This window comes from Gadus macrocephalus, chromosome 15 (genome assembly GCF_031168955.1).
Source record: "Gadus macrocephalus chromosome 15, ASM3116895v1".
Classification (NCBI taxonomy): domain Eukaryota; kingdom Metazoa; phylum Chordata; class Actinopteri; order Gadiformes; family Gadidae; genus Gadus; species Gadus macrocephalus.
The window spans coordinates 20,725,109-20,738,792 of NC_082396.1; the positions used below are offsets into that span (position 1 = coordinate 20,725,109).

General features: G+C 42.4%; 1 protein-coding gene across 5 annotated transcripts in view; it reads left to right on the plus strand.

Moving 5' to 3' along the window:
* itsn1 (intersectin 1 (SH3 domain protein)) overlaps positions 1–13,684 on the plus strand; it is a 120,688-nt gene that overhangs the window by 4,537 nt on the left and 102,467 nt on the right. For all 5 annotated transcript variants that reach the window (XM_060072405.1, XM_060072406.1, XM_060072407.1 and 2 more), the window contains exons 2-4: positions 9,767–9,822; positions 9,956–10,051; positions 10,213–10,276. In XM_060072405.1, coding sequence (XP_059928388.1) covers positions 9,795–9,822; positions 9,956–10,051; positions 10,213–10,276 — 188 coding nt within the window. In that variant the 5' untranslated portion in view covers positions 9,767–9,794. The remainder of the gene's footprint in view (positions 1–9,766; positions 9,823–9,955; positions 10,052–10,212; positions 10,277–13,684) is intronic.

Consider the following 13,684-nt stretch of genomic DNA (forward strand, 5'->3'; position numbering starts at 1 on the left):
AACGGATGGATATCCATGTGAGGTACTGGCCCACGGACGACACCGACAGCCATGTCTTATCGCGGTACTATGGATCACAGTTCATGCTGGATCATTTTAATGTAAGTATTCCAAACAGTAAATTAATTGAATTGTGTGACAGACTTTTTCCCAAAAATCATATTCGAAGTTTGTTTGTTTATTAATATTAATATTCGAATATTTATTAATAATATTATGACCATTAAATTCCTTCAGTAAGACCTGGATTGGGCTTCGCGGGGTTTGTTTACAGGCGTTGCTATGGTTACCGGTCCTGCGTGTTCCGACGGTTTATTAGGTATCTAATAAATCGCTGTCTAATCAATACTTCATTCAATGCCTCTTCCGTGGTCATTACAATATTATGAGTAGACTGCGTCGGGTTTTCCGACGCTCTCCCTCTTGGCCTGCCATAACAGGTTCGAATATTAAGGGCTGCCTAATATTTGTTTGAATTTTGATTTATTTTTTGATATTCGCATTATATTCGAATAAGGAAGTTCGGCTTCAAAGTGTGTGTGTGTGTGTGTGTGTGTGTGTGTGTGTGTGTGTGTGTGTGTGTGTGTGTGTGTGTGTGTGTGTGTGTGTGTGTGTGTGTGTGTGTGTGTGTGTGTGTGTGTGTGTGTGTGTGTATTTGAGATCACTGTCAGCCGTGTTTACATGGACACATCTGATCCGCATAGTTGTGGAAGAACAGCTCAATCGGAATAGAAAAGGATCATATAATACGCCTCAATCGGAATACAATTATCTGTTCGTAATATAATTCTATTCGGCTACAGAAGAGGTGGTGTAGTCTGCTATAATCGACATGCATACACTTATTCCGATTAGTTTGGGGTTTAATTTAGGAAAGCTGCAGTAGTTCGCATTTGGTCCACTCGGCACTCCAAACTTGACCGCTGTCAAGGACGGTGGATTTATTGCCCGATTCATGTCTTTGTTATCACTCCATAGTAGTTACAGTAGTCCGGTAACATATCAACCCCAGCGTGTCCGGTTGCTAAGCGACGGTCATGGGTGACTATGGGTGACACGGGTGGGTTAATGTGTTTGCGTATCGTCGTGTCCGCGCGCTTCCGAGATAACTTTGCAAGAGTACTACTACTGCTAGTACTACGGCTACGGTTGATGTGTATAAGTGACTCAATTATACACACCTTTTCTATCAAATAATTTTTCAGACATTTTTTGGGTCTTAATTTATGTGTGTGTTGGTCTTAAAAAGTCTTAAAAAGTCTTAAATTTGACTTTAAAAATGGTGCAAGAACCCTGTTCTACACCGTCCGGTTGTGTGATTACTACCGCTGCTTTGAATGACTGTTGATGGACGCGGTGCCGACTCCGAGGCCGTCTGTACAACGTCTGCAGCAGCAGCAGCAGCTGACAGAGTTTTCGGTTGCACTAGACGGATGCTGAGTTGAAGGAGTTTTTTTTTAACCCAAAGACAGTGAAGGTACAACACTTTTATGTAGGCCTACAGTCCAGTTTTAAGATATGACCAAAATACAAGCTGTGGTCACTCACACTAAAGCTCGCTGTGGGCGTGCATGAACCATGAACTAACCTGTCGGCGGCTGGCTGTAAACAGTGCTGCGCCTATGAGTAACTTATTAATCGCGCGACGCAACGAATCGATGACCAAATTCGTTGCCAACGCATTTAGTAATCGATTTTTATTAGGGATGGGCGTGAGGAATCGATTACTCGAGTACTACTCGTTACAAATGAACTCGGTTGGTGGACAGGCAAACTCGAGTTTGCATATACACACAAACAAAGTTTTCTGAAGCAAATGTATCAATTTTCTGTCGGCGCCACTAACGCATGACGTGGGCACAAAGAAAATTAAATGCATCCATTTCCATGGCGCGTTCCGTGGCGTGTGCAGGCACGCCAGAATTCAAAAAGTTAAGAGATGGCGGTTAAAGCAAACCGCAGCGAAGAATTGAAATACTTTAAAGAAATAGGAGATCATAAGGTGAACTGTAAAATATGCCAAGCGAAATCGAGCTACCAGAAAGTACTATGCGGCAACATATGCTCCTGAAACACAACAGTGAGTTCGGGAAAGCAGACCCGCAGCAACGGTGAAAGTGAAAGTGTGTCGCAGGCTATATTTTCACCGCCGCAAGACGCAGCTGTAATCCCGGGCGTGTAGAGAAGATCACAACGCTGAGTATTTCCATAGTCCATTTGCTGACGTTTTATTTGCAGCTTTAAGCATTTATTTGCAATGGTTAGGCTACTTGTTTCGTTTTTTTTAAACTTACAGGCCTTGGTTCGACGTGATTTAAATTGTGAGACGCATATTTATTTTTGTAAGGGAAATGTGTTTTGAACGTTTGCAAAAATAAATAATGAATACTCTAACTCTGACTGTTTTGATGGAGAATAAGCATTAGGCCTACATGTTTGGTTGGTAATATTGCCGTTCATCATCAGGCCTATTCCTGCTGCAGATGCGTTGCATTCTAAAAATAGATTTGATTTAACGAGTACTCGATTGATCCTCGAGGAATTCCTTCGATCACTCGAGTTTGGAATTTACTACTAGTGCCCATCCCTAATTTTTATCGATTTTATCGATTCGTTGTTGCAGCCCTACTACTTATAACAAAAAAGATATATATATTTCTGCTTGGATATGATACAGTTTGATAAGATCATCCTAAATTCCTTGTTAATTCCCATAATTTTCAGATTTTAAATATATCAAAAATTCCCAAACTTAACTTCCCATGGTAATTTACCGGAAAGTTTCTGGAAATTTACCAGATATTCTCCACGCCTTTGCAATGCTACTAATGTGCTATGGTAGCCTGGCACCGCCCACCTACCTACTTCCGCTCAATTTTCATTTCACTTCAGTACTAGGTCTGGGTCTGCTTCATATTAGAGCCCGACCGATATAGGATTTTTAAGACCGATACGAATATTTTGTGATTTAAAAATCCGATATGCCGATATATCGGCCGATATATACTTTTTAAAAAGATCTAGAAACGCGCAACAAAACAAACAGATTTCCCTAACATTGGTTATTTGTATTTATCCTTTAAATCCTTTTCACTCTCAGCTAACACGTAACAACAGCAAAACTGGACATGGTAGTCATGAATTAAGTCATGCTTATCGACTTTAGAGAATTGATGGGGATGTTCTTTTAATTGTTATTCAAGCAATGTATGTCTCGTGACAGTTGCCAACTTACCATGCACACACTTGCACACATGAGCTGTGTTCGAAATCATCCTCTATTCACTCCCTCACTATTGCCTATATAGTAGGGGTGTGACGAGATCTCATGCCACGAGATCTCGCGAGATTAAACTTGACGATATTACCCGTCGGGTTAAAAATCTGTCTCGCAAGAATTGTGAGCTAATCAAACTTCTATTTGTGGCCTGTAGGGGCAGTAATGCGCCTTTGCTACGTCCAGAATGACGTCGGAAAATACCTGTATTACCGTCAAAGATGCCCCCGCCACTTTTAAATCATTTGTTTGGCAGCATTTTGGGTACCCGGCGGAAATGATGAATGGCAGTACAGTGATTGATAAGACGGACAATAAAAAAGTTGTCAGTGACATCCTTGGTCAGACTCAGTTTGCACTATTTGTACTCTGTATTGACGGAGTAGAACTTTGATTTGGTTTTGCACATAATATTGTTTGCACTTGAAAAAAAGAGAATTATTTAATTTACTTTATTTTACATGAACTTTTATAAATTCTGGTTTTAGTTTCAATTTCATGCATGTAAAGTTATAATAAAACATTTCAAAATGCATGTGCAACTCGGTTAAATAAAAGTCTGTTGGTCCAGTCATTTATTTTGTCATTGTAGTTTTCTAAAAATCTTGTCTCGTCTCGTTCTCGTGAACCGAATATCGTGTCTCGTCTCGTGAGCTGAGTGTATCGTCACACCCCTACTATATAGTGTTCATGATATAGTGCACTATATAGGGAACAAACAAACGAGAATTCGGACACTACGCTGAACATTTCTAAGCGTCATTTGCGTCAGTAAATGCGCCGGGTATTTGTGTGACGCAGACAAATGTGCCCGCCCACATCATGTAAACAAACTGGAGGAAAGCTGGAGCTTGTATTGATGTTGAATGCTACATTTCCTTGATCAAGGACACTCAAATTTAGGGAATTTGAGTGCACTATATAGTGCATGAAATTAACCACTGAGAATTCGAACACCACTACAAAATGGCGAGCACCCTATATAGTGCACTATATCCGTGATAGGGAACGACAGCTATGAACAACACCGATGATCTTGTCGATCTGCGTCATTCACTCTGCCTGACTCTGGCTGAATCAGCGGGTTTGGGGCGTTAGAGCGTGAACAAACTTTTTTTTTATTTTTTTTATTCATTTATCGGCCATTATAAATGCCGATGCCGAATAGTTTGAAAAATGCCTAATATCAGCCGATAATATCAGCCTGCCGATATATCGGTCGGGCTCTACTTCATATGCATTGGTTCCTTGGAAGCCAGATTTTTGGCGGTCCAATCAGCGAACAGAGAGAGTGGCTGAGATTAGGGATGGGCACGAGTAGTAAATTCCAAACTCGAGTGATCGAAGGAATTCCTCGAGGATCAATCGAGTACTCGTTTAATCTAATCTATTTTTAGAATGCAACGCATCTGCAGCAGGAATAGGCCTGATGACGAACGGCAATATTACCAACCAAACATGTAATGCTTATTCTCCATCAAAACAGTCAGAGTTATGAGAGTATTCATTATTTATTTTTGCAAACGTTCAAAACACATTTTCCTTACAGAAATAAATATGCGTCTCACGATTTAATCACGTTGAACCAAGGCCTGTAACAGTTTAAAAAAATAAAAAAACGAAACAAGTAGCCTAACCATTGAAAATAATTTAAAGCTGCAAATAAAACGGCAGCAAATGGACTATGGAAATACTCAGCGTTGTGATCTTCACTACACGGCCGTGATTACAGCTGCGTCTTGCGGCGGTGAAAATAGCCGACACACTTGGTCTGCTTTCCCGAACTCACCGTTGTGTTTCAGGAGCATATGTTGCCACATAGTAGGGCCCGACCGATATTGATTTTTGAGTGCCGATGCCGATTATTTTCAGAGAAAAATTACGATTACGATTTAATCGGCCGATTAAAAAAAACAAACAAAAAAAAAAAAAAACAACATATAAAACGTAGTTTTTGATACCTTAAATATACTTTAAACACTTTTGACGAATATGTGAATTGAATGCAGAACCTTTGAGTGTTTTAGAATACATTTACAGTAAAAAATGAGTGTAATGTAAAATGTAAAATAAATAACTAACTCCCAATGTGCTGCGCTCGTGAGCTGTGACTAACACGTGCGTGCTAAGCAGTATGGTCTCACCGTTAGAGTCTACAGTATAACAAATTAACATGGCCTGGGACCTAAAGAAAAACAGGCACAACATGCTCAAACAACGCGTCTTGTGTACATTGGTGAGGTGAGCGCGCAGCTGCCTGAGCGAGCGTGCTTTCATGTTGTACGGTAAAATTCAATCTCCTCTTTTTTACTCCAGCTAAAGTTGTTAGTTAGCAAGGCGAGTAGGAGCGCAATCTGCAGGATACTAATCGCAATAACATTTATAAAAAAAAAAAAAAAAAAGATCGGTTGTAATCGGCGTCTTTTTGGCCGATGCCGATTATTTTCAAAAAGGCTATAATCGGCCGATTAAATCGGCAGGCCGATAAATCGGTCGGGCCCTACCACATAGTACTTGTAGTACTCTGGTAGCTCGATTTCGCTTGGCATATTTTACATTTCACCTTATGATCTCCTATTTCTTTAAAGTATTTAAATTCTTCGCTGCGCTTTGCTTTAACCGCCATCTCTTAACTTTTTGAATTCTGGCGTGTCTGCACACGGCATGGCACGCGCCACACAGAAATGGATACATTTAATTTGCTTTGTGCCCACGGCATGCGTTAGTGGCCCTGCACAGAAAATTTATACATTTGCTTCAGAAAACTTTGTTTGTGTGTGTATATGCAAACTCGAGTTCGCCTGTCCACCAACCGAGTTCATTTGTAACGAGGAGTACTCGAGTAATCGATTCCTCACGCCCATCCCTAGCTGAGAGCGATGACATCGAGGTTGCGCGCCAGTTTCTTGTTGTCAGAGGAAGACAATGGAGAAGGATACGAGAGAAACAAATCGGTCTGTTGTGGGATCGCTGCCGAATATCGATCAAATCGGAGCAAGAACGAGCTTTGCTGAGTTTTGTTGGTGGCCATGATGTTGTGGCGCTTCTCCCCACCGGGTTCGGGAAAAGTTAGATTTTCCAGCTGGCTCCGTTGGTGGTGAAGGAGCCGGTCCCGTCGCATGACATACGTCACGACCAAGCGCTATGCGATTGGTTATGGCAGATCCAGAGTGGCACTGGGCAGATCCAATCATTTTAAAACTTCAACAGACACCCGCCTCCAAGTGAGTGAGCGTTTGTCAATTGGGCAGTTCCAGACCTTCTGTACAAATGAATTGAAGTACGAGGGTCTGGTAGGACCAGAATAGTGCTATGGGGGCGAGAGCCATTTATATTACGCCATCACAGTCAACAACTCTGGAATGGTGAGGCTTCCACTTCCAAAGGAATGGAAACTATTTGTAGCCAAACCCAGTAAGGATTTGAATTCAAGGTTGGACGAGTGGGTTAATACACATTATTAAGCCCATGTTTCTATTCCCCCAAGCAGCCCATACGTTAGTCATTCCCAACATCCACCCAACCCACATAAGGACACATGTTTATTGATAATAATAATAATAATAATGGATTGAAGATATAGCGCTTTTCTAGACACTCAAAGGCGCTCTTGCTACCTTTTAGTTTCACAATTACAAAACCAGGGGAAATGGTTCAGTGAGAAAGAAGATTTGTGGAGTGTTGTGTGCGTATATGAAAGGGCAGTGGCTTCCACAAACAAAGACCGTGTAAGATAACCTATTCGTATGTCAAAGCAGTTTGAAAAGCTGTGTATTTTCTCCCTGACTGTGTCTGGGGGACCCACGTCTACCTTAGGGGTTGATAGTTGCAAAAAATGCTACACATGCGGGTGGATGCATGGCTATTCAAGTTTGAAATTTCAACTTTAATTCAGTTTTCCTACTCATCAGTGAAGTACAGTGTTATTTATTACAGATGAGTCATTGGTATTGGCATCTGTAAGGGAGTAATAATGAACAATCAGCTACTCTTTTGTAAACATAGTAATTTCAAAGCCCCATACAAGTTGTTAGATTAATATCTACACAAACAAAACGTGAGTGCGTGTGATTTTAATCAGGGAAGGGGGATGCTAAGTAACCAGTTTAACTAGGTCAGAGAAACAAAGGCTAACACACACGTAAACGCACAAACACACACTCTCCCTTCAATGGGCAAAGAACATGTAACAGTAGAGGATGAGAATGCCATTCTGAGTGTTTAAATTAGTTTCTGAACGACGGGTCTTGCAAACTGAGTATGCAGGAAATATGTGCCAGGATTTTCATAGCTGTCTGGCATATACTTGATAACGGGCCAGAAAGCACTCATGCCATCATTAAGAATATCTGGATGCCTTATTGCGACCATTGGAATATGTTTTGAATCGTAATACCTACAGCAAAGCCTATTTCGATCAAATATATATTCGTGGTAAGCAGGTCGCAAAAAACTTTGGAGCCATTTTAGCCTATAGGGGACGCTTTATTGAATGGTCTAGGTCAACCTAGACACCTGGAGGCCGAAAATATCGGAAACTTGGTATACAAGCCTTACTTCACATGCTGAACCTTTGGGCTTCGTGGACCCCTATTGACCGGTGTCTGCATAGTTTTCTCTTTACTGTGAAACTTGAAAAACTTCTAAAAGCCACATGTACAAATTGCACACAATTTAGAACACATGCTGTATGATGTGTCTGATTTATAACTGTCCACATTTTGATTGCATAAAATTTCCAGCTTGTCTGTTAATCAAAATCATCCAATCTTCAATGAATCATCATTCTATCTGAGAATGAGCAGGATCAGCAGTGCTTTGGGCTGTGAAAACCCATAGATAATGCCAACACTTAAAATTTGCTAAATTTCTTTATTTTATATCTTTGGTGGCATTTGTCTGTCATCGTCTGTCAGGCTATTATCATTTGGTAGGAGTGGAGAAAATAATCGATTTCTTCGATGCATCGCGATTCTGTGTAGAAGGATTCCGTCTCGATTCAGATAAGTTAATTATCGGAATAAAAAGAAATAAATAATTATATATATTTTTGTTTTAGTTAGTTCCTTTTAGTTTTTATAAAATTTGTTCACCTCCTGCAACATTCTGTTTGACAGAGAGGTATAATTTGAGTAGTTTTAAAATTATTTAATTTATCTTCAATGTGTATTGGCCAATCTGATTTGTCTGGACGCAATTGCGATTCAGCCTACGCATAGCATGCACTCACAGCCAGCACAAGAATGACAAACAAGTTCTTATTCTTATAATTGACTAAGAGCGGCTTTTTCTTTAATGACATGGAAAAGAAAGATTAGAAAGAAAATTAAACTAAATCTGTTTATTTTTTACCTACTTCCATAGTGTGTTGTAATGCAAGCTGCATTGATTTTTGCATTGTTCATAGAAAGTCATATTTGTGACAAAATCTTTTACTCTAATAAAATATTAGATAAGCTAATTATTCTGAGTGATTAGCAAACTGAGTAGCAAATTCAGATGTATGTATATATTTTTGAAAATCCTGCATGGAAATGTACATACTTTTTTTTTTGCTTCGAGATGCATCAATAATCGTTTTAGAATCGAATTGTGGTTTGTGGTTTTAGTGCGTGCGTGTGTGTGTGCGTGCGTGCGTGCGCAAGGTTGCCATCTAACTGCAGGGCTCAACGCTAAGCTTTTTTTCTACTTGGCCAGTCGGGCCAGTGGGTCGGATTCTACTTGCCCGAAGACAATTTATACTGGCCCAGATACAAATCGTTTCTTTATTAGTGGTTATCTAATAGACAGACTCAAGTAAATTTATTGTAAGAAAATCTAATAATTCACCAAGCGTTATCTGACATTGACAAGGGGAGGGGGTAACATAAGGATAACTTTCTCCAAGATGACATGTTGGAGACCTGCCTCCCAACTTCAGGTGAACTTCTCACCTGGATGTACGGCTCTGTGTTTAATAGATATTATAATATATGCTGGTAGGGGAGATCAACAAGTTGTGTTCTGTTGTTGCGACGGACGGTGTGGAACTATTAACCAAGGTTGATGTTTTTCTGAGAATGCCACGGAAACCATTCACAATTCGCTTCTTTCCCAGTCTGAGTCACAGACGGAATTGATCAGTGCTAAACAACCCCGCTTTATCAACAGATATTTTTTCCTTTTGAGTACTGAAGTGCTTCAATCCGTTAAAATGAATGTGTTGTTTTAACAATGCTACAATGTCCCTCTGGATTGCTGCATGGATGTCAGTGGAACAGAAATCCTACAGGCGCTATTGTGGTTGATGGATCAAATGAAAAGGAAAATAGATCACTACCGCTTCTATTCATTCAATTACCACCCTCATACAATTAGTAGGAGGGGGAACTTTTTTTTAATGAGTCAATGTCAGCACTGCATCACACCAGTGGAAGTAAACTATATTCTAGGGCGTTTGCAGACATAAGCACCTGATCACAACCACTGTTGTCATTCTTTTGTTTTAAGTGTGGCCTATCTGAAGACTGACTGAACCATGGCACAGTTCCCTACCACATTTGCAGGTTGGTTTTGTTTTTACTGCTCATTCTTTCATCTTAATTTCTCTATTGGATCTGAACTATAGACCCAGAGCATCTTGTCCCACATTGTGTGTGTGTGTGTGTGTGTGTGTGTGTGTGTGTGTGTGTGTGTTAGGTCCAGTATCAGATGTGTTTATGATCTCGTTGGATGAAAGGGCCAAACATGATCAGCAGTTCCACAGTCTTGCCCCTGCTGGAGGGTATATCACAGGTAATGCTCAAATCTGTCACAAACACAAACGCCTAATGCACTATAGGAAACAATCTTCCTTCATATTAATCTCACCTACAGTAGTTATGATAACTCTTGGATGGTAGCACCCACAGTTAGCTTGGAGTTGGATAACCTGTTTCACCTCTATTGATCCCTAGGGGACCAGGCCAGGAACTTCTTTCTCCAGTCTGGACTGCCCCCTCCAATCCTGGCCCAAATCTGGTGAGTTACGTGACCTGTGATTACCGTTTTTGATGCATGTATTTACTTCCATTAAAATCATCTAACCATTAAGGTGAATCCTTTTTATTTTGTTTAGATTTAAATATGCTTTTTAGCAATGATTGTAATTCAGGGATTCGGGATTGGTACTGGTACCCGTCATCTTCGATGTGTTGTAAAAACAAAACTGCTACTTCCATTGCATACTTTTCCTGCTCCCGTCCGGCCTCTTACCTACTCTACTCAGGCGCCAGCCCTTAAGTATACTACAGGGAATAGAGTATCTCTAGGATGTGTGAACACGTCTGATGAGGCTTATCTCCTGTTGTGTGTTTCATGTGTGAATGGGCGACAGATCATTAGCAGACCTGAGTTTATCTGGAGTACATGTATGAAAGGTGTCACGACCCCACTGGTATCTACGGAAACCTGCTCTCTGTCTAGGCAGGAGTCGAGACACATAAGTGGTATAACCACAGCTGGTAGGCAACTAGCTTCCGGGGCACGTGTGTAGTGACTCACCTGGGTTCCTGGTGAGCGCTGGTCCTTCTCTCTTTTGCTATGGAGATAGCCCAAGCGTTGGGGTGAACGGTAGCTGTCTCGTTCAGTTATGGTTTGACATGCTTAGACAAACACTTGACAAACAAAGACGGTGAAAGGGGCAGTCACGTTCCCCCCGTTGGACTCCTTAGCTCTGGTGTGTACTGGCATATGGGTGAATGGCTTTACAAAGTCTTATCCTGCTGGGGTGTAACCACTGGCCACCATGCTGTGTATATCCCCCATCTTGGATCCCCCAGGTGACCACAATCAACCAATCAAGGGAGCCACTCCCACCGTTACCATGACCACCAGTTACCAACCAGCTTAACCTTACCCAACAGTAGGATCGTGACATTCCTCCCCCCATAAACAAAACAAAAACACCACAATTATTTATTTATTTTTCACCTATCCTTTTGTGCGCTTACATTTCATTTTTACATACAACATCAGTCATAAACAAGGTCTCACACCCTAGAGAGAGCATCAGCAATGACGTTGTCCTTGCCAGCTATATGCTTCACCACCAGGTTGTAAGGCTGTAATATGAGACCCCAGCGAAATACCCTGGCGTTAGCACTACGGAACCTGGCTAAGAAAGCTAGGGGATTATGGTCGGAATAAACCACCACCGCCTGCTCACCTCCCGCAATATAGACCTCAAAATGCCTAATTGCTAAGACTAGAACCAAAGCTTCCTTCTCTATGGTAGAGTACACTCTTTGATGTGAGTTGAGTTTCTTTGAGAAGTACGCCACCGGCCGTTCATAACCATCCTCCTGCCTGTAGGAGAGGATCCTATTCCGACATCACAGGCATTAACAGCGAGAGCGAATGGCCTCTCAAACTCTGGTGCTCTGAGAACAGGGGCAATAGACAAAATGGTTTTAACCTGAGACAATGCTACCTGACACCTATCTGTCCAGTCCCATTTCACACCCTTCCTCAATAAATTGGTAAGAGGGGCGGTCACTGCTGCAAAGTTAGGGACAAAACGGCGATAAAACCCACACATCCCCAAGATCCTTCTCAGCTGAGTGCAGGTGCGTGGTGTCGGAAAATCCGCAATGGCCTGAACCTTAGCCAACCGAGGCTGCACCACCCCACATCCCACCTGATGACCAAGGTATGTGACCGTACCTTTACCAAACTCACATTTTGACAGGTTGATTACGAGCCCTGCCTCAGCCAACCGCTGAAATAAAGCCTTGACGTGCTCCCCATGCTCTTCCCAGGTGTCACTGAACACTACCACGTCATCTAGATAGGTGACAGCGTTTCCTAGCCCTTGGGTGAGGGAGTTCATCAACCTTTGGAAGGTGGCTGGAGCATTCTTCATGCCAAAAGGCATCACCCTGAACTGATACAGCCCATCTGGGGTTACAAAAGCTGACACTTCCTTTGCCCTTTCTGTTAATGGTACCTGAAAGTACCCTTTCAGGAGGTCGATCTTGGTCACAAAACTCTTCTGCCCCACCTGATCAATGCAATCCTCTAACCGAGGAAGAGGGAACGCATCCCCTTTTGTGACAACGTTAAAGTCAACACAGAACCTATCTGCTCTGCCCTCTTGAGCAACTAAGACAACTGGGGAACTCCAGGCACTGTCTGAGGGCTCAATTACCCCGATGCCCATCATATAGTCTACCTCCTCCTGTACCACCAACTTCTTACATGGAGGGAGCCTGTATGGATGCTGTTTCACAGGGTCAGCGTACCCTGTATCCACATCATGTACCGCCCTATGTGTGCTCTGAAAAGCGAAGGGAAAAGGTCAATCAGACGCACTACATCCCCCCGCTGGGAATCAGTAAGGTACCCCAACTTCCCTTCCAACTCAGCACGAGCCTGGGTATTATACAACCTAGCATTAACCACATCAGGGGACGAGTCCACATCACTAAGCTCCTCTGTACTTTCTGGGAGGTCTCTCTGAACACAAGTCACTACTGCCTCAGTTACCTCTCCCTTATAAGCTGTCATGGCATTAATGTGACACAGTCGGGTCTTAGACCGCCTCTCTGGGGTACTAACAACGTAGTTGAGGTCCCCGACCTTCCTCAAGACCCTGTAAGGACCAGCAAACATAGGACCTAACGGTCCCCGTGGTCCTGCTCCTAAAACTAAGACCAAATCACCTGGATCAAAAACGCGGCACACCGCCTTGCGGTCATACCTGGCCTTCATGCAAGAGCTGTAATGGCCCACGAACTTCGTGTCCAAAAACTAATTCAAATGGGCTAAAACCCAAGGATTCAGTGGGGGCGTCCCTAACTGCGAACAACAGAAAAGGGATGGCCTCATCCCACTCTTTAGGTTGACTCTCAACGAAGGCCCGTATCATGTTCTTTAAGGTTCCGTGAAACCGTTCAATGGCCCCCTGAGACTGGGTGATAAGGTGAAGAATGCTTGACCACCACATTCAACTCGGACAAAACCTGATGAAAAAGTTTGGCTGTAAAGTTGGAGCCCCTATCAGATTGAATAGAGCGGGGCAAACCAACCCATGCAAAGAACTTAAGCAAATGTTCCACGATTACTTTTGTCTTAATGTTACGTAGTGGAATAGCTTCCGGATACCTTGTGGCGGTATCCAATATAGTCAACCGGTATTCGTTTCCCTCCTTGGTTTTCGGTAAGGGCCCTACACAGTCAATCGTTATCTCAGCAAAGGGCTCCCGTACCACGGGTAAAGGTTGTAAAGGAGAAACTGGCAGCTTACTGCCCTGTTTCCCCACCACCTGACAGGTGTGGCACCGACGACAAAACTCCTTTACGTCCTTGCGTAACCCTGGACAATAAAATTGCCTGCTTACCTTGGCTAGGGTCTTTTTAAAACCCAAATTACCCCCGAATAAAGGGCCA